The sequence below is a fragment of the Dipodomys spectabilis genome, unplaced genomic scaffold (genome assembly GCF_019054845.1).
Source record: "Dipodomys spectabilis isolate Male_0828 unplaced genomic scaffold, ASM1905484v1 ptg000067l, whole genome shotgun sequence".
Lineage (NCBI taxonomy): Eukaryota > Metazoa > Chordata > Mammalia > Rodentia > Heteromyidae > Dipodomys > Dipodomys spectabilis.
This window is the reverse complement of record NW_024870744.1, coordinates 1873648-1897749: the sequence shown is the minus strand read 5'-3', so window position 1 is coordinate 1897749 and position 24102 is coordinate 1873648. Positions and strand designations below refer to the sequence as shown.

At 43.3% G+C, this 24102-nt stretch overlaps 1 protein-coding gene across 2 annotated transcripts in view; it reads right to left on the bottom strand.

Annotated features, from left to right (window-relative positions):
- Stxbp1 (syntaxin binding protein 1) overlaps nucleotides 1-24102 on the bottom strand; it is a 74392-nt gene that overhangs the window by 23992 nt on the left and 26298 nt on the right. For both annotated transcript variants that reach the window (XM_042681197.1, XM_042681198.1), the window contains exons 2-7: nucleotides 13747-13796; nucleotides 10959-11040; nucleotides 6898-6974; nucleotides 5144-5222; nucleotides 3866-3969; nucleotides 291-439 (exon numbers count right to left, since the gene is read on the bottom strand). In XM_042681197.1, coding sequence (XP_042537131.1) covers nucleotides 291-439; nucleotides 3866-3969; nucleotides 5144-5222; nucleotides 6898-6974; nucleotides 10959-11040; nucleotides 13747-13796 — 541 coding nt within the window. The remainder of the gene's footprint in view (nucleotides 1-290; nucleotides 440-3865; nucleotides 3970-5143; nucleotides 5223-6897; nucleotides 6975-10958; nucleotides 11041-13746; nucleotides 13797-24102) is intronic.

Below are 24102 nucleotides of genomic sequence, written 5' to 3'. Positions count from 1 at the left end.
GGAAGTCAATGCTAACAGCATTGAGCTCTTTTCGTATGGCCCCGATGCCAGTTTGATGCAGCTTCCCCCGAGACAATACTCACTATTAGCCCAGTCAGACCCTAAACTTGTAATATTCCTGCCTCAGCCTCTTGAGTGCTGGGAATACAAGTGTATGCTACAATGCCCTGTAAATCTTGACCCTCTGGAGACGATTTCCAGAGGAAACAAAGCCAGAGAACAACTTGGAGACAGTTCCAGACTAAGGGACAGAGAGATGCCTTTCACTGCAGGCTAATGTGCTGCCTTACCCCCGATACCGCACAGCTGGGTACTCCTTCAGGGTGGCACACAGGGTTGCGATCTGCTCTGCCAGACGCTCCAGAATAGGATTCTTCATCTGAGCTTTGTGAGGACTGTAGAAACTCTGGAAAGAGTCAGCAGAGTCCAGGGAATATACCTGAGAAGGAGGAAAAATACACATGGTTTGTGAGGGTGGTGAGCTGCTGGAGTTCCTCTACCCTAGCAGTCCATCTATGGGACATGATTGCATTTATTCCAGGGCTAGGCACTGCACTAAACATTTTGGAACTAGCAGTGACCCAAGCACACCTATTCTCAAGAAATCTCAAATGTAGTAAAAGGAGGTTGAGAGCCGGGCACCAGTGGCTCACCTGTAATCCTAGCTACTCAGGAGGCTGAGATCTGAGGATCGAGGTTCAAAGTCAACCCAGGCAGGAAAGTCTGTGAGACTCTTATCTCCAATAAACCACTAGAAAACTGGGAGTAGTGCTGTGGCTCAAGTGGCAGAGCGCTTGCCTTAAGCTGAAGAGCACAGGGACAGAGCCCAAGCCCAGAGTTCAAGCCCCACAACTGACCAAAAAAAAAAAAAAAAAAAAAAAAGGAGGTTGCCATTAAACAGAATGAGAAGTAAAATGTGGTTTTGAGAACTTGATAAATGCATGGGAAAGTAAAAAAGCAGAGAAACAATGTCTAAAAGGGCTGGACAAGGAAGACACTTGGACATCTGAACAGGGCTTGAAGGAGATGAGGTGTTCCATCTCCAGCAGGGGACCTCCACATGGTGAGATGAGTGGTGCCAAAGCCCTTGGCAGGTGTGTGTGCCTAGGGGTCAGTGAGCGAGGGAAGGGGAGATTAGTGTAGGAGATCACTGGCTAGAATGAGGTTGTTTTTTTTTCTTTGTGTGTTTGTGTGCTTGTGTGCATGTACCAATACCCAATACTGGGGTTTGACCTCAGAGCCTGGGATCTATACTTTAGCATTCGTTTTCAAGGTTAGCACTCTATCGTTTGAGCCACACTCCACTTCAGGATTTTTGGTGACTAATTGGAGATAAGAATCTCATGGACTTTCTTCCCATCTGTCTTCAAATCACAGGTTTTCAGTTCTCAAACTCCTTAGTAGCTAGGATTGGCTTTTAACAAAGGACAAGTTGGAAATTGTATTATTACTAGGTTTTTGTTTTTGTTTTTTGTCAGTCGTGGGCCTGAACTCTGGGCCTGGGCGCTGTCCCTCAGCATTTCAGCTCAAAGCTAGTGCTCTACCACTTGAGCTACAGCGCCACTTCCGGCTTTTCCTGCTTTATGTGGTGCTGAGGAATCGAACCCAGGGCCTCATGCATGCAAAGCAAGCACTCTACCACTGAGCCACCTTCCCAGTCTGTATTATTACTAGGTAAACAAGAGCTTTTTATAGGTTTAATATCTTATCCTCAACAAAGCATTTTTCATCTTCTCATTTCTTCTCCTCCTCCTCCTTCTTCTTCGTTGGTGGTGGTGGTGGTTGTAGGGCTTGAACTCAGGGCCCAGGTGCTGTCCTGGCTTATATTTTATTTTTTTGTTGGTTGTGGGGCTTGAACTCTGGGCCTGGACACTGTCCCTCAGCTCTTCAGCTCAAGGCTAGTGCTCTACCACCTAAGCCACAGTGCCACTTCTGGTTTTCTGGGCTGGCTTTGAACCGCAATCCTCAGATCTCAGCCTCCTGAGTAGCTAGGCTTACAGGCATGAGCCACAGGTACCTGGCTTATCCTTTAGCTGTATCTGCTCAAGGCTGACACTCTACCATTTGAGCAACAGTTTTACTTCCAGCTTTGGACTAAAGATAGTCTCATGGACTTGTCTGCATGGGCTGGCTTTGAACTACAATCTTCAGATCTCAGCCCATTGAGTAGCTGGGATTTACAGGCATGAAACACTGGCACCTGGCTTATTATTATTATTTTGTCAGTTGTGGGTTTGAACTCTGGGCCTAGGCACTGTCCCTGAGCTCTTCAGCTCAAGGCAAGTGCTCTACCACTTAAGCCACTTCCAGTTTTCTGGTCATTAATTGGAGGTAAGAGTCTCATGGACTTTCCTGCCTGGGCTGGCTTTGAACCGTGATCCTCAGATCTCGTCCTCCTAAGTAGCTAGGATTACAGGTGTAAACTACCAGCGCCAGGCTCATTACTCTTTGTGAAGAGTTCTGGAGGTATAAATCTTTTTCTTGAACTATTGAGAATACTTCCATTATTCTCTTAAGTATACTTCTGTATACTACCTTGATCTTTTCTTTAAGTGATTAAAAAGGTGGTCTATGGCCATATCACCCTGAATGTACCTGATGTCATCTAAAAAAAGGTTCATTACTTTCTGAAATATACGATTGGATAAGTTAACACTAGGTTTTGTTCAGTTCAGGTGATGATGGAACTGACATACCTCTCCCCCCAAAAAAAACAACAACAAAAAACATCGTGCCATTGGTCAGGCAGGAAATAGGCTTCAAGTCATGGGAGAAGGGAATGAGGCAGGCTTTCAGTGTTCACACTTTTATCTCTTCCACCTCTCTTCTAACAACAGACCACTCTCTGGTTCTATAAGCCAATCTATGAAGATCTAGTATACCACAATCATCTTTTTTTTTCTTGTCATAAAACATATAAAAGTCTTGTTGTTTCTAGTTCCTTGTTTGCTACAAAAATACATCCTAACAAGTCTTAAAAATATTAAGATAGGGTTCACAAAAAAAATAAATAAATAAAATTAAAAAAAAATAAAGATCTTTGCCACTGATTTCATAAAAAAAAAAAATTAAGATAGGGCTGGGAAGGTGGCTCAGTGGTAGAGCACTTGCCTTGCATGCTCGAGGCCCTGGGTTCGATTCCTCAGCACCACATAAGAAAAAAGCCGGAAGTGGCGCTGTGGCTCAAGTGGTAGAGTGCTAGCGTTGAGCTGAAGAGCTGAGGGTCAGCGCCTAGGCCCAGAGTTCAGGCCCCATGACTGGACCCAAAAAAAAAAAAAAAAAATTTAAGATAAATTTTGTATATTCTTTGCCAATCAGCTTCACCTTGACAGGTTTAGGAACTTTGTTTTTTTAAAAAGGGGAGAGCTTTGCTGCTGTGGCCTTTGGTGTGTAAAGTGTTAACAGCTAATGATGGAGGAGACCATCTGTTCTCATACCACGTGATGAGCTGGGGCTATTGCCAATAAAAACAATGTCCTTCGAGCAGATGGGATGCTCTGAGCCCTTCCCTTCCTTCCCTCTCCATATTCTTTTAGCACTGGCTACTTGGGTTATTCAAGGAGTCATCTGAAAGGAGTGAACTCTGAGCAAGGAGAAAATGAATGCAAGAAAAGGCACAAATAAAAAGTGATTTAAATATTTTTGGAAACATGAGGGGAGGGGAAAAAATCAGCAATAGTGGGTAAACAAGATGAGGGCAGTGGGCAGGTGGCAATAGAAAACCATTTGCATTAAATAAACGCCCACATATAACATGTCATTTGGCATCTTTATTACCCCCCAACACCCCACCCTCTCAGAGTCCTGATATGGTAACTAGGGTGTAGATCATAATTGTATGTACTCACTGCCTGCCCAGCCTCACCTGGGATTCATATGGGAGAAATGCTATGTTGATTTCCGTCAGTGTTTTGATGACTTTGGCAGCCCGAGATTTCACCAGCTCATTAAACAGGGCATCTGGACAAGCTGCAAGAATGACAAGACACTTGAGTTTCCTGTCTACCTGCTGGCTCACAATTATAGTGCATTCTTTATTTTTAAATGGCACCTAGAAGTTCATTTTATTGTAAAATATCCAATTCCTTTAGGGTATAAATGGAATGTAAAACCACCTGCAGGGCCCTTAACATACATCACAGCGACCTGAACAGCAAAAGACTGCGATACTCTTTCTTCCAAGCAATTGAAGGAAAAGCAACAAGTGATTAAGAGAGATAAGAAAATGAGTACCAAACATCCAACATGTTCACGAGGAAGAAAAAAAGAAAGAAAAAAGAAAATCAAATTCTCCATAGTGACTTGTTGGGCGATTTCCTTAAAAAAAGGAAAATCCACCGGGCGACTGTGGTTGGCTCTTGCCTGTAATCAGCTACTCACGAGGCTGAGATCTGAGGATCATGGTTCAAAACCAGCCTGGGCAGGAAAGTCCATGAGACTCTTATCTCCAATTAATGACCAGAAAACTGGAAGTGGTGCTGTGGCTCAAGTGGTAGAGTGCTCTCCTTGAGCTGAGGAGTTGAGCTCAGGGACAGGCCCAGAGTACCCAGCCCCACAACCAACAAAAAAAAAAAAAAAAAAAGAAAGAAAGAAAGAAAAGAAAAGAAGAAAGAAAAAAAAAGAAAAAGAAAGAAAAGAGAAAAAGAAAAACCTTGGAGAAGAAACTGGGTAAAACCTGATTTATATGCTTAGTCACTCATCTCTCATAGTTTTCCCACCAGAATTTATGTATAACCCACATAGTTAGTTAGAAAACTAACTCCAGGGCAATGGTTCAGATTCTGTAAAACACAAAGACTACTGGACTGGAAGCTTTATAGTTTCAGCCCTGATGAAAACATGCTATAAGTTACAGAGATATCTGGAAATCTGTACAATGAATTGCCCAGGCAAGCATCAAAAAAATTCTGCTTAGCAGGAAGCCCTTTGTCCTCAGAAGAGGTGCTCAGTGAGCAAATTTTCCACAGGAAGAACTGCACAATCTGGTAGGTCTGTATTTGTGTATGTTTGTCTTATATGCAATTTATCTTCTAAAGGGAAAATAAAAGACCGGGACAACCATGTCAACAACCCATTTCCTCCCTATTGACCTGACTTGGGTCTGCCTCACCCTGCCTAGTGGTGCACTTGCAGGTATACTTACAATCAGTGAAGAACACATGTGCAGCCCGATATTTAGCAGTTGGCGGGTCCTTAAAGTCACTGATGAGAGAGTGGACAGACTGTGGACAGAACAAAAGAAGGTACTAAGTCCATTCTAAAAGCATATGGGACCAATATCTGAACCAAGTTAAAGAAGCTGGTTTCAGATTCCTTACACAAAACAACAGGGAGTTTCTAATGTATAATTCTAATATTCATGTTCATCCATAACCAGGTTCTGAGTACTTAAAATTACAATTATTGTTAGCTGGGTGCTAGTAGCTCATGCCTTTAATCCTAGCTACTCGGGGGCTAAGATTGGAGTATTGTATGGTTCCAAGCCAGCCTAACAGGAAAGTCGTAAGATTTCTTCCCTCAGGGACTGGACCCAAAACCCTAAGTTCAAGCCTCAAGATTGGGGGGAAAATAAGATTGTTTTAGAGTTTGGCTCATTCCAGAATAAGTAGGTCCCCATAACTTGAGTATCTATGGAGATTCACATTGATGGAATGTCATTCTGTCAAGTTAGTTGACGCTACAGAAATTCACATGTAAACCAATTTTCAAAAGTGAAAAGAAGCCAGGCATCAGTGGTTCACACCTATAACCCTAGCTACTCAGAAGGCTGAGATCTGAGAATCCCGGTTCAAAGACAGCCTGGGCAGCAAAGTCCATGAGACTTCAATAAACCACCAGAAAACTGGAAGTGGTTCTGTGGCTCAAGTGGTAGAGCACTAGCCTTGATCTGAAGAGCTGAGGGGCAGAGCTCAGGCCAAGTTCAAGCCCATGATAAAAAAAAAAAATTGAAAAGAATGTGGAAAAAATCAGAGTGTGTGTGTGTGTGTCTGGGGGGGGGGGGGGGGGCCTGGGCACTGTTCCTGAGCTTCTTTTTGTTCCAAGGCTAGCACCCTACCTCAAGCTACAGCACTACTTCTAGCTTTTTCTGAGTAGTTTATTAGAGATAAGAGTCTCATGGACTTTTCTGTCCAGGCTGGCTTTAAACCTAGATCCTCAGATCTCAGCCTCCTGATTAGCTAGGATTACAGGCGGGAGTCACCAGCATCCGACTGAATTTTTTCTTTTTTTTTTTTTTTCTGGTCATGGGGCCTGACCTCTGGGTCTGGATGCTGTTCCTTAGCTCTTCAGATCAAGGCTAGCGCCCTACCACTTGAGCCACAGCATCACTTCCAGTTTTTTTTTTTTGCTTATGTGGTGCTGAGGAATCGAACCCAGGGCCTCATGCATGCAAGGCAAGCACTTTACGACTGAGCCACCTTCCTACTCCCCGATTGAAATTTTTAAATACAGATAACAGACCTAAGAACCATCAGCCAAAGCAAGGAGATAGACTTCATTTGGACACTGATTTGAGTCTTTTTCCCCAAAGTATACAATAGGAAATAGTAACGGAATACTGATTACATAAACCTGAAAACAGGTTTATATAAACTACCAAAAGCTGGTGTTGGGTCATCTGCCTGAAAACGGAACTCAAGGAGAAAACTAGGATGACCCAGGGCAAAAGGACACCTGTTCTGGCTTTCTGCATAGCTGCTATATTTCAAAAGGTTTAATACACTCACTTCTCACTGTACAAAGGCACCCTCCCCCCACCTTATCAGTGGATTGCATGCTTAAACAGAGCAGTGTGTTAAATGCGTACTTAACCTAGAAATGTCAGCTGCTCTGTGCCCCAGAGATCCCAAGCCTGGCACATCCAACCTCAACCCACACTCGGCTGTAGTGGGGATTTACCTTCTCAGACGGAGTGATAAGATACACAGCCTCCAGGCTGGGGAGCGGCTCTCTGCGCTTGTTGATATCTTCCACAACTAGACAATAGAATGGCCCACAGTGAATAAGAAAACATAATTGGAGATCATAAAACAAGAAGCAATCTAGATTAGCCACTTCCTGGCCCAGACAAACATGGACAGTAAGGGCATGAAAGGGAACCACTCACTTTGTGCTTAAGTTACCACCTCCCCTGGGAGTGAAGTCTGCGTCTCATTACACCTAAGATGTTAGAAAACCTGAAATCTTGCCATACAAGGCATGTCCAATTTCAGTTCAAGTAAAGTCCTCGATCTGTTCTGAAAGGAAATGGGAAGGCTACTTATCCTGCTAAGAGCCGTACACTTGACTCATACTTCAACTTCTCACCTGTCCGAAATCATCTCAAGCCCTTTAGAATTTCTGTGTTTTATTTATAATGGTTAGATAGTTTTTATAATTTTCCTCTGCATTCCAAAGACATTCTAACATATCCATTATATAGTAAATATTCCTTCCAAAGGTTTCTATCAGCCACTTCACCTGGAAAGAACAGCTTTGGGAACACCCTCATCTCATTCATCCCCTAATAAAGCTTGGGTGGATTATCGATGGGGAACCATCCTCTAGTACAAACAAAAAACAAAAACCACAAAGCCCCGTGGGTGCTCCTCCCCTGTGTAGGACTCACTTTAGAAGTATCTCTTTTTTTTTGTCGGTCATGGGGCTCGAACTCTGGGCCTGGGCACTGTCCCTCAGCGCTTCAGCTCAAGAGGAGTGCTCCACTGCTTGAACCACAGTGCCACTTCTGGTTTTCTAGTGGTTTATTGGAGACAAGAGTCTCACAGACTTTCCTGCTCGGGCTGGCTTTGAACCATGATCCTCTGATCTCAGCCTCCTGAGTAGCTAGGATTACAGGCGTGAGCCACCAGCACCCACCTAGAAGTATCTCTTGTATCGTTTATAAAACTATTACCCCAAGGGGCTGGGAAGGTGGCTCAGTGGTAGAGTGCTTGCCTTGCAATGCATGAGGCCCTGGGTTCGATTCCCCAGCACCACATAAGCAAAAAGAAAAAAGCTGGAAGTGGCGCTGTGGCTCAAGTGGTAGAGCGCTAGCCTTGAGCTGAAGAGCTGAGGGACAGCGCCCAGGCCCAGAGTTCAGGCCCCACGACCGGACCCCAAAAAAAAAAAACTATTACCCCAAATAATGTTCAAATGCTTCCTACTATTACCCCAAATAATGTTCAAATGCTTCCTGCAACCACCTACTTTACTAATGGTTAGTTTCAATTTCATAGCCTACTAATATTTCCCTCCAAAATGTTTTAGGACTTTAACATAGGGTTGTGAACTGTTTAATTTTTCTAAGCCAGGCGAGTTTTTGAAAACCATTCCTGAGGATAGAGAAGACTTGTGTGTGGTGGGGAGCTAAATCCTCATCTACCACAGGAAGTCATTAGACAAGGTCTGACATCAATGAATCAAGAAGTAACAGTATAAGCAGTTATGTAATAGAACAATGACAAAATGGAAAACAAAAACCAGAAAAGCAAGGTGTTTGACTCCAGAGTGATGATGTCTAGAGGATGGGAAGAAGCAGTGGGACAGGGTGTTGCTGTTTCTGTTATAGGCCTATGTGTTCCATTTGGCTTTTTCGTGTGTGTGTGTGTGTGTGTGTGTGTGTGTGTGTGTGTGTGTGTGTGTGTGTGTGTGTGTGTGTGTGTGTGTGTGTGTGTGTGTGTGTGTGTGTGTGTGTGTGTGTGTGTGTGTGTGTGTGTGTGTGTGTGTGTGTGTGTACCGAGGATGGGAAGAAGCAGTGGGACAGGGTGTTGCTGTTTCTGTTATAGGCCTATGTGTTCCATTTGGCTTTTTCGTGTGTGTGTGTGTGTGTGTGTGTGTGTGTGTGTGTGTGTGTGTGTGTGTGTGTGTGTGTGTGTGTGTGTGTGTGTGTGTGTGTGTGTGTGTGTGTGTGTGTGTGTGTGTGTGTGTGTGTGTGTGTGTGTGTGTGTGTGTGTGTGTGTGTGTGTGTGTGTGTACCGAGAGCAGAGCTTGAACTTAGGGTCATGCTCTTGCTTAGCTTTTATGCTCAAGGTGGTTTTCTGCCACTTGAGCCACAACTCTATTTCCTTCTTTTTGCTGGCAAATAGAGATTAGAGTCTCTATGATTTATGACCTGGCTTTGAACCTCAATTCTCAGATCTTAGCCTTCTGAGTAGGTGGGATTATAGGCATAAACCACCAGTGCCAAGATTTTTTTTTTGGGGGGGGGGTCAGTCGTGGGGCCTGAACTCTGTGCCTGGGTGCTGTCCCTCAGCTCTTCAGCTCAAGGCTAGCGCTCTACCACTTGAGCCACAGCGCCACTTCCGGCTTTTTTCTTTTTGCTTATGTGGTGCTGAGGAATCGAACCCAGGGCTTCAGGCATACAAGGCAAGCGCTCTACACTGAGCCACCTTCCCAGCCCCAAGATTTTTTTTTTTATAGATAAAAAATTAGTTGTGTTTTAAGATGCGATCTTGCTATGATGCCCAGGCTGGTTAAACTCTTTGGCTCAAGTGAACTTCTTACCTCTGCCTCCCAAATAGCTGGGACTACAGGTGCAATCACTGCACTGGCTGCAGAAAAAATTAAAAATTCAGTGAGGAGGTTGGAAGCATAGTTCAAGTGGTAGAGCACCTGAAAGAAGCCCTTGTTTCAAACCTCCATACCATCACAAGAGAAGAAAAGACCAGTTCCAGTGACTCATGCTTATAATCCTAGCTACTCAGGAGGATGGGATCAGAGGATTACAGTTCAAAGGCAGCCCAGATAAAAAAAGTCACTGAGATTATAATTAACCACCAAAACATAGCTGGGTGCTGGTGGCTCCCACCTATAATCCTAGCTATTCAGTAGGCTGAGATCTGAGGATCTCGGTTCAAAGCCAGCCAGGGCCGAAAAGGCCTTGAGACTCTTATCTCCAATAAACCACTCAGAAAACCAGAGGTGGCACTGTGGCTCAAGTGGTAGAGCACTAGCCTTGAGCTGAAGAGCTGAGGGACAGCACCCAGGCCAAGAGTTCAAGCCCCATGACAAAAACAAAACAAAACAAAACAACAACAACAACAACAAAAATTAACCACCAAAACACTGGAAGTGGAACTGTAGCTCAAGTAGCAGAACACTAGCCATGAGCAAAAAAAAAAAAAAAAAAAAAAAAGGGACAGAGTCCAGGACTGGGAAAGAAAGAAAGGAAGAAAGAAAGAGAAGGAAGGGAGGGAGGGAGGGAAAAGAAGAGGAAATGAAAGAAAAGAAAAAAGAAATTCAGTGAGGAAAATGACAAACTGATAACAGGGACAATCTTAGTTTTAAAGTTGACTTAGAGCTGGTTGGCAGTGGCTTATACCTATTATCCTAGCTACTCAGGAGGCTAAGATCAGAGGATTGTAGTTCAAAGCCAGACCAGGCAGTAAAGTCCATGAGACTCCTATCTCCAATTAACCAGGTAAAATTCTGGACTAATGAGACTTGCTTGATCATAAGTGAACTTGTCTTCAAGTTTACTATACACTGAAAGGCACTTTTCAAAGTAGCAGTACTAATTGACCATCCATCATACTGGAGTTGCCATTTTCTTAACATCCTTGGTCAGTTAGAATTATTGGAGCTTAAATGTCCTAATCTGGTGAGTATCCAGTGGTGTCTCACTGTGGTTTGAGTGGCATCTCCCTGAGCCCTAGTGAAAGCGGGAACTCTTCCTTTGGTAAGTAGCTTTCTTCCTTTGTTAAGTGTGCAGCTCTTTCTGCTATTGAGTAGACTGCCTTTGTTTCTCACCCTTGATTTAACCTTACTCTGGCATTTCCTTCACTGACATTTGAGGAGCACATAGCACTGCATTTAGGTTTGAGGGTCCTGGGATGACCAGGTGTTGTGGGTCTCCGTCAGGGACCTACAATCTCATAATGTAAGTTGTTGGAAGCATCTGTCAAGTGAGAAGAATGAGTAGGAAGGAGTAAAGCACAATGAAAAAGGAAGATATGTATAACTTGATTGTGTACTGCACTCACTTGTTATCCCCTCGGTCATGATGTCCGTCATCTTGCAGCAGGAAGAGAGCATCCTCATGCTTAACTGGTCTACCACCAGCACCTGGAAGGAAAGGGAGCAACTCATGGGTTACACAGTGCTTGCTTCTCCTATTATTTCACCGCATCTGGCTTTACAACAAGAGCATCAGAAATGCAGAATGTGGAAGAATCCATGTTTCCTATGAACCACAGGTCTGCTGAGATGCATGAGCACCCCTATCTCTACCTAACCTTCCAGGAGTTAGTGTTCACTCTCACTATCTTAACGTAATTTCATAAGCTAAAAAAGTAGTTTTTCTGCCAGATGTGCTGGTTCGTGCCTGAACTAAGGAGGTTTTTTTCAGAGTATAATGTGGCTTTTGGGAGGGTTTGGGGTTTGCGATGGGGTCTTGCTATGTAGCCCAGGCTGGCCTGGAATGTGTGATCCTCCTGTGTTGGGATTATAGGTGTGGCCACCATGACCAGCTGATAACTTTTAGGGGAGCAGTGCTAGGATTTGACCTTAGGATCTTGCACTTGTTTGCTAGGCAGGTGTTCTACCACTTAAATCACATCTCCAGCCCATTTTGCATTTAATTATTTTTCAAATAGGGTCTCTCATTTTTGCCTGGACTATGTTCTTCCTATCTATGCTTCCCATATAGCTGGGATGACAGATGCATGTCATCACACTGAGCTTATTAGTTGAGTTGAATTTTCACTAACTTTTTGCCTGGGCTGTCCCTAACAGTGATCCTTTAGACCTCTGCCTCCCAAGTAGGTGGGATTATAGGCAAGAACCACCATGCCCAGTTGATAACATGTTCTTAAAGGAGAAAAAAATACTAGTGTCCACACCTATGGCACCTGAGGCTTCATGTGTATGTCATCAGGAGTCTTAACCTCCTCAGAACATACATTCTAGAACAAGGACATTTCAATCCTGAACTAAAGCTCCACACTTGCTCCATTCAGCCCAGAGTAGGGAGAAGCCTACACTTAAGGCTTTTTCTCTTTTTCTCTAATAATATAAACCAAGGAGGCAATAGGAACTAGACACATTAGCACAGATGGTGTGGGAAAACTTTCTGCTGTAGTACAAGTGCCAAATAGTTTTATTTTATGAAGCAGCTTCTTGGAGAATAGTTTAAAATTCCCATGTCTACAAATCCACTATTGAGGCTCACGCCTGAAATCCTAGCTACTCAGGAGGCTGAGATCTGAGGATCATGGTTCAAAGCCAGCCTGGGTAGGAAAGTCTGTGAGACTCTTAACTCCAATTAACTATAAAAAGCCAGAAGTGGAGCTGTGACTCAAGTGGTAGAACCAGCCTTGAGCACAAAAGCTCAGGGACAGCACCTAGGCCCAGAGTTTAAGCCCAGGACTGGCACAAAAAAGTGGGGGAAAAAAATCCATGATGGGTAGGGTACAAAGAACTCCCACCAGATAGCCAGGTGAAGACCAATCTGATGGGTGAAACAGAATTTTACAAGGCTAGAGTGAGTTTTCAAAATCTTTTTGTAGGCATGAGCCATGTTGCTCCCAGGCCCAGCAATGTGACATGTATGGGCTCCCAACTGGGAGAAAACTTGAGGGCAAGAATGACTAGTAGCCCAACATCGGTGGCTCAGGCCTGTAATCTTAGCTTCTCAGGAGTCTGAATCTGAGGATCATGGTTCAAAGCCAGCTCTGAGCAGGAAAGTTCATAAGATTTTTATCTCTGATTAACCACCAAAAAGCCGGAAGTAGAACTACAGGTCAAGTGATAGAGTGCCAGCCTTGAGTGAAAAAGCCAAATAAGAGTGAGAGGCCTTGGATGCCTCCCTAGCCAGCATGGCACCTAGCTCCAGACAACCAAGTGATCCTTAAACTGTTGACAATGTGCATGAAAGTCATGGGCCACTTCTGTGTCAGTCATTTTAGGCCATTATCCATCTGCTCAGCTTTAATATTTGCTTCATGGTTTTTCTGTGTTTTCCAGCATTGCTCTCAAAGAAAAATGAATAAACAAGCTGCTTCTCTTGTCCTACATAGTTAGAGCTAGATGGGGAGAGACCAGATGGAGGCTTTAAATTGTGGGGGCTTCCTAGAGATGCCTTGTGGCCAGGAAAGGAGTTAAAAGGGTCTCTTCTTCTCCCACATCAAGCAGAACAACTGTACTTACTGCTTTATCAAACAGATTCTAGGGGAGATTTTTTTTTCCTTTTGGGTTTGAACTCAAGAGTCTCATTCCTGCTAGGCAGGTGCTCTATCACTTGAGCCATGCTCCTAACCATCAAGTAAGATTATTAGATGAATAAAGAAGTCCCAATGCTACTGGGCACTGGTGGCTCACACCTGTAATCCTAACTACTAAGGAGGCTGAGATCTGAGGATCGTGATTCAAAGCCAGCCCAGGCAGCAAAGTCCATGAACCTCTTGTCTCCAATGAACCACCAGAAAACAGGAAGTGGCGCTGTGGCTCAAGTGGTAGAGCACTTGCCCTGAGCTAGAGAGCTGAGGGACAGCTCAGAACCCAAGACCAGAGTTCAAGCCTCATAACCACCACCAACAACAAAAGAATCTCAGTGCTGAGTACTCTACCAGATGATCTTTATGACAAGCTTTATGACCAAGATACTTCTGAACCAAGAGCCTATGAAGAGTCAGAACAGGCGGCCTTTCTTCAATCTAGGCACATTTTGAACCTCTGGTAACAGCAAACGCCCTCACTGTGCCAACTCCTTCCCTCCTACTCTTCTCACGCAAACTCATTCATTAAGGCCAATAATATTACTTTTCTACTTACCTTCCATTCCCCCTTCTTCTTGACCTTCTTTATCACATCATGCATGATTTCTAAAAGAGAAGGAGAGAGGGAGAGATAATTTACTATCATTTTAAGACTTCTACACCTACCTATTACACTATTCCATTTCCCCTTAGGCCTTGCTCTCCTGAGTTGTATAATTCAACCAATATGTTGACTGAGCCACAATAACCCACCATAAGGACAGTTATTCTGAATTCAAAGGGTCAATCCTGTATCCTTAATTCAGTAGCTCTCAAACTTTAATCTCAGAACCTTTTTCTTTTGTGGTACTGGATTTCTTTATACTCTTAAAAATTAAGGACCCCAGAAAGTAGCTGTTAATATAGATAGACATCTATTGGTATTTGCTGTATTACTAATTAAACTGAGTCAAGAAAAGTATGGTATGCCTATAATCCCAGCACTGGGGAGGCTAAGGCAGGAGTATGATGCATTCAAAGCAAGATTTGGCTTCTTAGCAGCATCAGTGTTTCAAAAACAAAAAAGCAAAGAACTGAAAAAATGTTGAGGGTTGAAGGCACTGTTAAGTGGTAGAATGTCTGCCTAACAAAGATGAGGCCCTTACTTCAAAGAAATTTTGCCAAAGACATTTTTAAAAATGTTTATTGATTCATTTAAAATAAGAATAAGTCCACTATATGTCAATATAAGTTGCGATTTAATGAAAAACAGCTTTATTTACCACAGTAACAAACCCATGGGACACTACTGGCAGGATTATACATTTTTGCAACCCTTCTTAGTGTCTGGTTTTACAGAAAACAAATGGATCTGCTATCTGCTTCTGCAGCCAGTATGTCATAGAATGAGAGGCATCTGGAAATTCTGCTAACTGCGGACAGCATGAAATGAAGAAGGCACAAGACACCTTAGTTGAAGACAGCTGGGACCTCATGAATCCAGGGTCTTGGGTTTGAGAACCACTGCCTAAGTTAAGTGCATAAAGGGCTCAGGCCACATGAGCCCCAGTCAAGCTCTAGAAAGAGATGTGACACATCTGTGGCACACTCTTAAGACATCATTTGGTAAGCCTGGTTTCAACACCACAAGCACAGATAAATCTAACCAGCTTTGGGGCCTCCAAAGGAAAGGTGACTTCTGCCTCTCTGCAAGTCCAGGTCACACACAACCCTGTTATCAGCAAGTGTGTTTCAAACATTTAGATAACTCTAGGTTATGATGGTTTCTCTGCTTTTGAGTATTTTTAATAATTGGATATGTCATAAAGTACTCTGAAGTTTTTTGTTTTTTTTTGGGGGGGGTCCGGTCGTGGGGCCTGAACTCTGAGCCTGGGCACTGTCCCTCAGCTCTTCAGCTCAAGGCTAGCGCTCTACCACTTGAGCCACAGTGCCACTTCCGGCTTTTTTCTTTTTTGCTTATATGGTGCTGAGGAATCAAACCCAGGGCCTCAGGCATGCAAGGCAAGTGCTCTACCACTGAGCCACCTTCCCAGCTGCATACTCTGAAGTTTTTAGGAACATTTTTTCCTAAAGAGAAACTTCATTAACTCACCACAGAAAGTTGAAAACATATAGTATTTTTTTTTTAAGAAACACCCCCAACACACATAAATTATTAATACTCTTAAAAACAACCAACAAAACTGGGCACTGGTGGCTCATGCTTAGCTATTCAGGAGGCTGAGATCTGAGGATCATTGTTTAAATGAAACCAGCACAGGCAGACAAGTATGTCAGACTCATTTCCAATGAACCACCAGAAAACCAGAAGTTGCGCTATAGCTCAAGTGGTGGAACTAGCCTTGAGCCAAAGAGCTCAGGGACAGAGCTCAGGCCCTGAATTCAAGCCCTACAACTGACAAAAAAATTTTTTTTTTAATAAATAAATAAAAAATCAGTAAGATGGGTGTTGGTGGCTCATGCCTGTAATCCTAGCTACTGAGGACCTTAAGATCTTAGGGTCACAGTTCAAAGCCAGCCCACGCAGAAAAATGTGAGATTCATGGGGCTGGGAAGGTGGCTCAGTGGTAGAGCGCTTGCCTTGCATGCCTGAGGCCCTGGGTTCGATTCCTCAGCACCACATTAAAAAAAAAAAAGCCGGAAGTGGCTCTGTGGCTCAAGGGGTAGAGCGCTAGCCTTGAGCTGAAGAGCTGAGGGACAGCGCCCAGGCCCAGAGTTCAGGCGCCACGACCAGACCCAAAAAGAAAAGAAAAGAAAAATGTGAGATTCTTATCTCCAATTAACTACCAAAAAGCCAGAAATGGTGCTGTGACTCAAAAGTGGTACAGTGCCAGCCTTGAACATAAAAGCTCAGGGATAGTGCCTAGGCACCGAGTTCAAGCCCCAGCACTAATGTGCACATACGTGCCTGTACAAACACACATATCAACAGGAAAAATCTAGCAAGGTGTTTGCTGGTGGCTTACACCTATAATTTTAGCTACTCAGGAGGCTGAGATCTGAGGATTGCAGTTCTTAGCCAGCCAGCCAGGAAAGTCCATGAGACCGTTATCTCCAATTAACCACCAAAAAGGCAGAAGTAGAGCTGTGGCTCAGTGGTAGAGCACTAGCCTTGAGCTGTAAAAGCTCAGGGACAGTGCCCAGGCCCTAAGTATAAGCCAAAGACAAGCCCAAACAAATCTGAAATTCTGCCAACTTGAAATGTATATTAACATTTTAGTTTATTTCCTAATAGCTTTTTCCTATACATATTTACATAGTTAAGATCATATTATATACATAATCTTGTGTGTGTGTGTGTGTGTGTGTGTGTGTGTGTGTGTGGTGCCGTGGGGTTTGAACTCTGGGCCCTGGGCGCTGTCCCTCAGCTCTTTAGCTCAAGGCTAGTGCTTAACCACTTGAGCCACACTACCACTTCTGGTTTTCTGGTGGTTTATTGAGAGTCTCACAGTCTTTCCTGCCCCAGCTGGCTTTGAATCGAGATCCTCAGATCTCAGCCTCTTGAGTAGCTAGGATTATAGGCATGAACCACCAGTGCCCAGCAACATAATCTTATATTATGCTTTTATCACTTAACATATTCATTTTCCCTAATAAAAATACTTTCTATGGATTTATTTGCTTATGTGGTACCAGAGTTTGAACTCAGGGCCTCACATTTGCTAGATAAGTACTTCAACAGTTGAGCTACATCCCCAGTCTTTTAGGATTTTAAATGCCAGCATAACAGTCCATAGCTTAGTCAAGAGTATTTCCCAAAAGTCATGTATATTATTTCTCTGTCTCATTGTGGTGAAAAAGAGAAACACCAGTAACAATGCAATGGTTAAAAGTAAATCAGGTTACTTTTGTAAATGGGATACTATGCACCTATGAGAAATAACCACCTGAGAAAATATATATTCATGCATCCACTCTTCCATTGCATTTGCCAGTCACTGTACTAAGCACCAGGAAGAACAACATGATATCTGTTCAACTCTTGGAGGCTTACACTCTCAGGAAGGGAGCAGCCACAGCTTCTCCTAAGTACTCTAAAGAAAATAAATAAGGTTTTATGGTAGGAAAATATAAACAAGTATAAGCAGCTCTATAAACAAGGGACGGAAGTCAGACTTCACCAGAAGGAAGGCAGCCAAAAACTAGGCAAAGGAGAGAAAGGAGACAAAGGCCTGAAGTGGAAAAAAGGAAAAAGCACTTGACAGTTTCTTGGACCCAAAGAAGGTATAGGCTGAGGATGAAGCCAGATCATGTGCCCGTGGCTCTTGAGGAGTATAATTTTATCTGAAGGGTACTAGAAAGTGACAGAAGGCAGGGAGGTCATTTGACACACTGCAGAAATGAGAATAGGAAGTCATGGCTGGTTGCAATGGACTGGTTTGGAGAGAAGTGTGTGGATATCAGTTATGGCTTAGATGAATCAGGGAAAAAAAAGTAACATGAACAACCCTAGATTGGGGTTTGAACAAAGAAACTAATATCAAGATGCTTGGGCAGACCTAGAAGCAGAGAATACCAGGGGTCCTGTTTGCCTAGTGTGAGGCTGAGATTGCTAGAGACTTCCAAGGGGTGGTAGGTAGTTGGGAGGTAGCTCTGGTGCTTGGAAGACTACTTCAGCTGCAGTTATAAACTGGGGAGTTAGCATCAACTAGAAATAGAAGGCAAAGTTGGAGACAATTCACAGCTCTGACTGGATCATTAAGAAAAGGATGGAAACATAAGTCTTTGCTGACCTTGGGAAACCTTTTGGTAAACCATTAGGGATGGAGACAGACTTAAAGGCAAAGGAGAAAGATTTGCTAAGGCAGCCAAAAAAGATCATGAGCCAACAGGATAGACAGAGATGTGAAAGCAAGGAGGAGTTTTTTCCAAAGATGTGAGAAATTAGAATGTTACTTACGATATTGACAAGAAACCAAAAAATGGGATACAGGAGATGGGAGACTAACTGAAAGACTGAGCTTCTTCTCCAAGAAAGAAGAAGAGGTTGGGCCTGAGACACAGAAAGCCAGACCTGGGTACCTTTGATTACTGATGGGCCCAGAGATAATGGCAATATGTGGGGTTTCCTAGGAGATGAAGTTACTGGCTAAGCAGGGATGTATACAAGAGGTATGACGAAAGGTGTCACATATCTTCAAGAGATTGGGAAAGTAAATTTACTGCATTTTAGCATTTCTGGATTGTTCTAAGGGCTAATTTGAGGTTTATGACCATGATTTAAAGTGAAACCAGGCAGCTTGAGTGGATTTTTTCTCTCAACAATGCTCAGCTCTCCAGATGCAAAAAACTGCTGGTGTCCACCAAGGTTACACTTTTCTCAGGGGAGTACAATAGAAGAAGAAAATATTCACATTATATAGCTGCAGATGGGAAAGAATGCCACAATTGTGTTTTTTAAAGCATACATGTATAGGAGAATTGAAAAACTTATATCCAAATGTTATTTTTCTGATTAATGCTTAATTGCTAAGTTGTGCTTTTTATTGTTGTCCCAAGCTTTTGGTGTAGAAGAAATGCTCTAGCATAATGTGTCAGTGAACATCACTGCCCAGTGCTTTTCTTGGCACAAATTAATTCTGTCAGTAGATCTTTCTGAGTATAGAGCAACAAGGTAAAAGCATCAACGTTCTGAACTTTGCGGGGGGGGGGGGGGGTTGGGGGGGGTTGGTCATGGGGCTTGAACTCGGCCTGGGCGCTATCTCTGAGCTCTTCTGTTCAAGGCTAATGCTCTACCACTTGAGCCACAGTACCACTTCCAGTTTTCTGGTGGTTAGTTGGAGATAAGAGTCTCACAGACTTTCTCGCCCAGGCTGGCTTTGAACTGTGAGCCTCAGATCTCAGCCTCTTGAATAGCTAGGACCACAGGCGTGAGCCACCAGCACCCACAAAAAGAAATTTATTCTTTTGTTTTGTGTTTTGTTTTTTTCAGTTGTGCAGTGCTGGGATCAAACCCAGGGCCTTGTACATGCTAGGCAAACGTTCTACCATTGAAATATATGCCAAGACCTCCCCAACACCAAATTCACTTAAATGCACTAAAAAATATTTTTCTCAAGACATCTTTTGATTGGAAAGTACAGAGATATAACCAGAAAAATCAAACCAAGTGCTAAAAGACACATAAATAACTTCTGCAGCTGCAACGCTTCCTACAAAGTTATTTTCTTTCCAAAACTCTCACGGCATATATTTTCGTCCTGGGTATTATTAACAGCCAATTCTAACCCTGCCCTACATTTTTTAATCCAACACCAAAAAGGAAACAAGGATTAGAGCCCATTTAAGCATTAAGAATCAAGTAGCCTGGGCTACTTTCTCATATATAATCCCTGGGTCTCACGTGCCCTCCCCTATGAAGGCCCTCTTTATATGAAAAAGACACAAGAGACCTCTGAGGCTGATCCAACTAGGAGGCCTAGATTCTGTGTTCCAAACTATGTTTATGTACAGCTAACTATCTGTTCTAGCTGAATGCCTATAATCCTAGCTACATAGGAGGTTGAGATCTGAGGACTGCAATTCAAAGCCAGCCTGGGGCAGGAAAGTCTGTGACATTTTTATCTCCAATTAGCCAAAAAAAAAAGTGGAGCTGTGGCTCCAGTGGTAGAGTGCTAGCCTTGAGCAAAAGAAACTCAGGGATAGCAACCATGCCTGAACTTCAAGCCCTAAAACAGGCACCAAAAAAAAAAAAAAAGTCCTGGGGATAGCCTTGTGCTGGTAGCTCATATGGTATTCCTACCTGCTTAGGAAACTGAGGCTTGAGGACTGCAGTTGAAAGCCAGCCCAGCAGAAAAGTGAGACTCCTACAATAAGAGGTGTGGTAGTTATTAATAAACCACCAAAAAGCTAGAAGTGGAGCTGTGGCTCAACTGGTAGAGAACCAGCCTTGAGCAAAAAGCTAAGGGACAGCACCCAGGTCATGAGTTCAAGCCTCAGTACTGGAACAACAACAACAAAAAATCCAGCTACAGGCATTTGCTGGCTGTGTGACCTTGGCAAGTTCTACTCTATTCACTGTGGTGCTGGTGATCAAGCCCATGGCCACAATTACTCTAGGTAGGCGTTCTACCACTGAGCTGTACTTCTAGCCCTGGACAAATTTATAATATATTTTATTATTTATTTAGTTAGTTAGCTAGCTAGTTAGTTAGTTGTTGTTGTTGTTGTTAGTCATAGGGCTTCAACTCTGGGCCTGGGTGCCGTCCCTCAGCTCTTCAGCTTAAGGCTGGCGCTCTACCACTTGAGCCACAACACTGCTTCCAGTTTTCTGAGTAGTTTGTTGGAGATAAGACTCCTGGACTTTCTGGCCCGGGCTGGCTTCGAACTGCAATCCTCAGATCTCAGCCTCCTTAGTAGCTAGTATTACAGACATGAGCCTGGCAAATTTATAATATTTTAAGCTTTAGTTTTCTCATCTGAAAAATTCAAATTTTATACTTTAATGGTCGTTGTAAAGACTAGTGAAGTAAAAACAAAAGGCACTGGCTATGATGAGACTAAAATGTATTTTTCATACAAAGAAATAATGATAAATGATCACTTCTGTTGATCAAGTTATTTATTTATTTATTTAGGTTGATTGTGGAGCTTGAACTCAGGCCCTGGGCACTGTTCTTTTGCTCAAGGTTAGCACTCTACTGCTTTGAGCCACAACTCCACTTCTGATTTTCTGGTAGTTAATTGGAGATGAGTGCTGCACAGCCTTTCCCTGCCTGGGCTGGCTTTGAACCTTGATCCTCAGATTTCAGCCTCCAGAATAGTTAGGATTACAGGCATGAGCCACTAGCACCCAGCATGCTGGTTATTATAATGTAAAAATCCTCTTTTTAAAAGGACATATCAGGGTATTGGTGGTTCATGCCTCACAACTGTAATCTTAGCTACTTAGGAGGCTGAAATCTGAGGCTCAAAGTTCAAAGCTAGTCCAGCAGGAAAGTCTAGTTGAGGCTCTTTTAGCCAATTAACCACCAAAAAAACTTGAAAGTTGAGGGGTGGTTCAAGTGGTAAAGTACCTGCCTTGAGCAAAAAAAAAAAGCCAAGCAAGAGCCCAAGGCCCTTAGTACAAGCCCTAGTACTGGTGCGCGAGCGCATGCGCGTGCGCGCAAGCACGCACACGCACGCGCGCACACACACACACACACACACACAGACTTTCTCAAAGAAACATGCAAAAAAGGGAAGTCAGCTCCAGTGTTCACCAGTGTAACCTAGGTTGTCATCTGAGCTGAAGCAACACAGCTTGCCAGCTTGCGTACATCTGTTCTTCCTTCCCTGACAGCACTTCAGACATCTGAAGACAGCTACCACCCCTCTGACTTCTCATGTTGGGAAGAAGAGGCTCCTTGCCAAGCAGCTTCACCTTTGTTGGAGCAAGATAATGTCCAACAAGAGGGAAGCAGACAACTTGACAAGCTTCTGAATACTCTCAAGGCCTGTTCCTTCAGCCCACAGAGTTGGGAGGAAATGATTGCCCAATGATCACTTACACTTTGTATATACCCTTCTTTTATGTAAGCCATATTGCAACTGGCTTTTTAGTAATAGAAATCCGGCATATAATATATTAAATACAGTTGTAGTTCTAATCTAATCTGTTAATTTGTCTGAAGTTGGATTTTTAAAAAGTAACACAACACACCAGGTGCTGGTGGTTCATGCCTATAATCCTAGATACTCAGGAGTCTGAGATGTGCGGATCGCGGCTCAAGCTAGCATCCAGGCTCTGAGTTTAAGTTCCATAACTAACAAAAAACAAAAATAAAAAATAAAATAAAATAATAAAACTAGACCTGTTCCTTAGAAAATGCCCACGCATACATAAGTTGTGAGTAATCCAATTATTAGCCACTTTAAGTTTTACCCATCTGTAAAATAGGAATGATCACACATGCCTTATAAGGCTACTGTGAGGATTAAGTAAGTTAATGTGTGTAAAGCACTTAGCTCAGTGTGACAACAGTACTTAAAACTGTTGGCTGTGTTACCATCATCACTATCATTTTAAATAAATGGTATTTTGACTTACTAAAAAAGGAAAGAGCTAGAGATTTGCATTGGCTTCTTACTGTTTCTCCATGGAGTTTATATGTTTCCTGCTTTGTATGTAGCATCTCTCCATAGAATTTTCTTTTCATGCATCCAACAATATTTATTGAACACCCGCTGCATGCCAGATATTCTTCCAGGCACTGGGGAAGCCCAGGGTGAACAGCTAAATACAACGGCTGCTCTTAAGATACATATACTCTGGTATAAAGGGAGAGATAGCCAATAAGCATAAGGAAATAATCCAGGTCACTTTAGTGAATGATAAGTAGTCAAACAGTACTTAAAAAGTTTAATGAAGCCGGGTACCAGTGGCTCACGCCTGTCATCCTAACTACTCAGGAGGTTGAGATCTGAGGATCACAGTTTGAAGTCAGCCCAGGCAGGAAAGTCTGTGAGACTCTTATTTCCAATAAACTACTCATAAAGGCTGGAAGTAGAGTTGTGGCTCCAGAGGCAGAGGGCTCACCTTGAGCAAACAAAGCTCAGGGACAGTGCCCAGGTCCAGAGTTCAAGCCCTAGGACCAAAAAAAAAAAAAAAAGGACAGAGTTTAGGATAAAGTCCTCTGGGGACGTGACAAGGAGGAACCAACCGTTGAAGATCTGGGAAAATTTCAGGTATAGGAAGGGCAGATGCAAGGTCCTCAAATCAGGATCAAGGATGAACAGTCAAGAAGACAGAAAGAAGGCAAGTTGACAACAAGCTCTCTCCATGGGAGAAACTGGTTTAGATTGCACTCCAAGAAGTGGCTCTGGCATTTCCCATGTCTCTAAAACAACAGGTACTCACTGAGCACTTCCACAGGTCTCCTGAACAAGTCTCACATCCTGAACACTAAGCCTCCTTCAGTCATTATCAAACATGACAGCTCCTTTCCCTTTGAGCACCTTCCCCCTACCCCATCTCTGGCAGCTAGCATGATGACTTGGCAAATGCCTGCAGGATGAATGAACCCTCTGGTGTAGCTGAGCAGAGCTTTCAAGAATGAGATGAGCAAGCTGTTGATGGTGGGCCTCACAACTGAGCAAGGTAATTTGACTCTGATGCTCTCCAATACCCAGGCCCCTAGGATTAAGAAGCCCCAGACCAAAAGCAAATGCTTGAAAAGAGGTCTCAGAGGCCTTCCTACAAGAGCGGCTGACAAGGGAGACCTCTTCATTCTTGAGGATATGACAGGTAGGTAAACAGTGGCCGTTTGGGCCAATGCAAGTTTGCGAACTAGATGGGATCAGGAAAAGCAATTCCCTTAATGCTGCTCATCTAAATTCAGTTAGGAGCTCAGTGTGGCATTGGATACGTGTACAGATAAATACAAGTGCTCAGAAAAAAGGTTCTGTACCTTGTGATTTCTCTATATGATAATTTGGTGCTTTTAAAAAATGGGTTTTTTTTTGGGGGGGGTAGGGTGTTGGTGCTAGGGCCTCCAGAATGCTAAGTACACATTTTATAATTGAGCTACATTTCCAGTCCCTATTTACTGTTTTAAACCACTGTTTAATTAAGGTATCACAATCTTCACCTCTCTTAGAGTGCACCCTAGACCACTGCCTCCTTCCTTGGAATTCACTGAGTCTTACAGATTTGCCTTCTCTTTGTTCCTTAACTAACATATTTAATCCTGACTAAAAATCGGTCAAGGCTAATACAAAAGAGTTGGGAAGGCTGGGCATGCTGATTTTCACACCTGCAATCTCAGTTATTCAGAACGCAGAGATGGGGAAGAACACTGTTCCTGGCCAGCGTGGGGAAAAAGTTATGAGATTCCACCTCAGCAAACATGCTGGGTATGGTGGTGTGTGCCTGTCATACCAGCTAAATGAGAAGCATAGGTAAGAGGATCATGGTCCAAGGCTGGCCAGGACA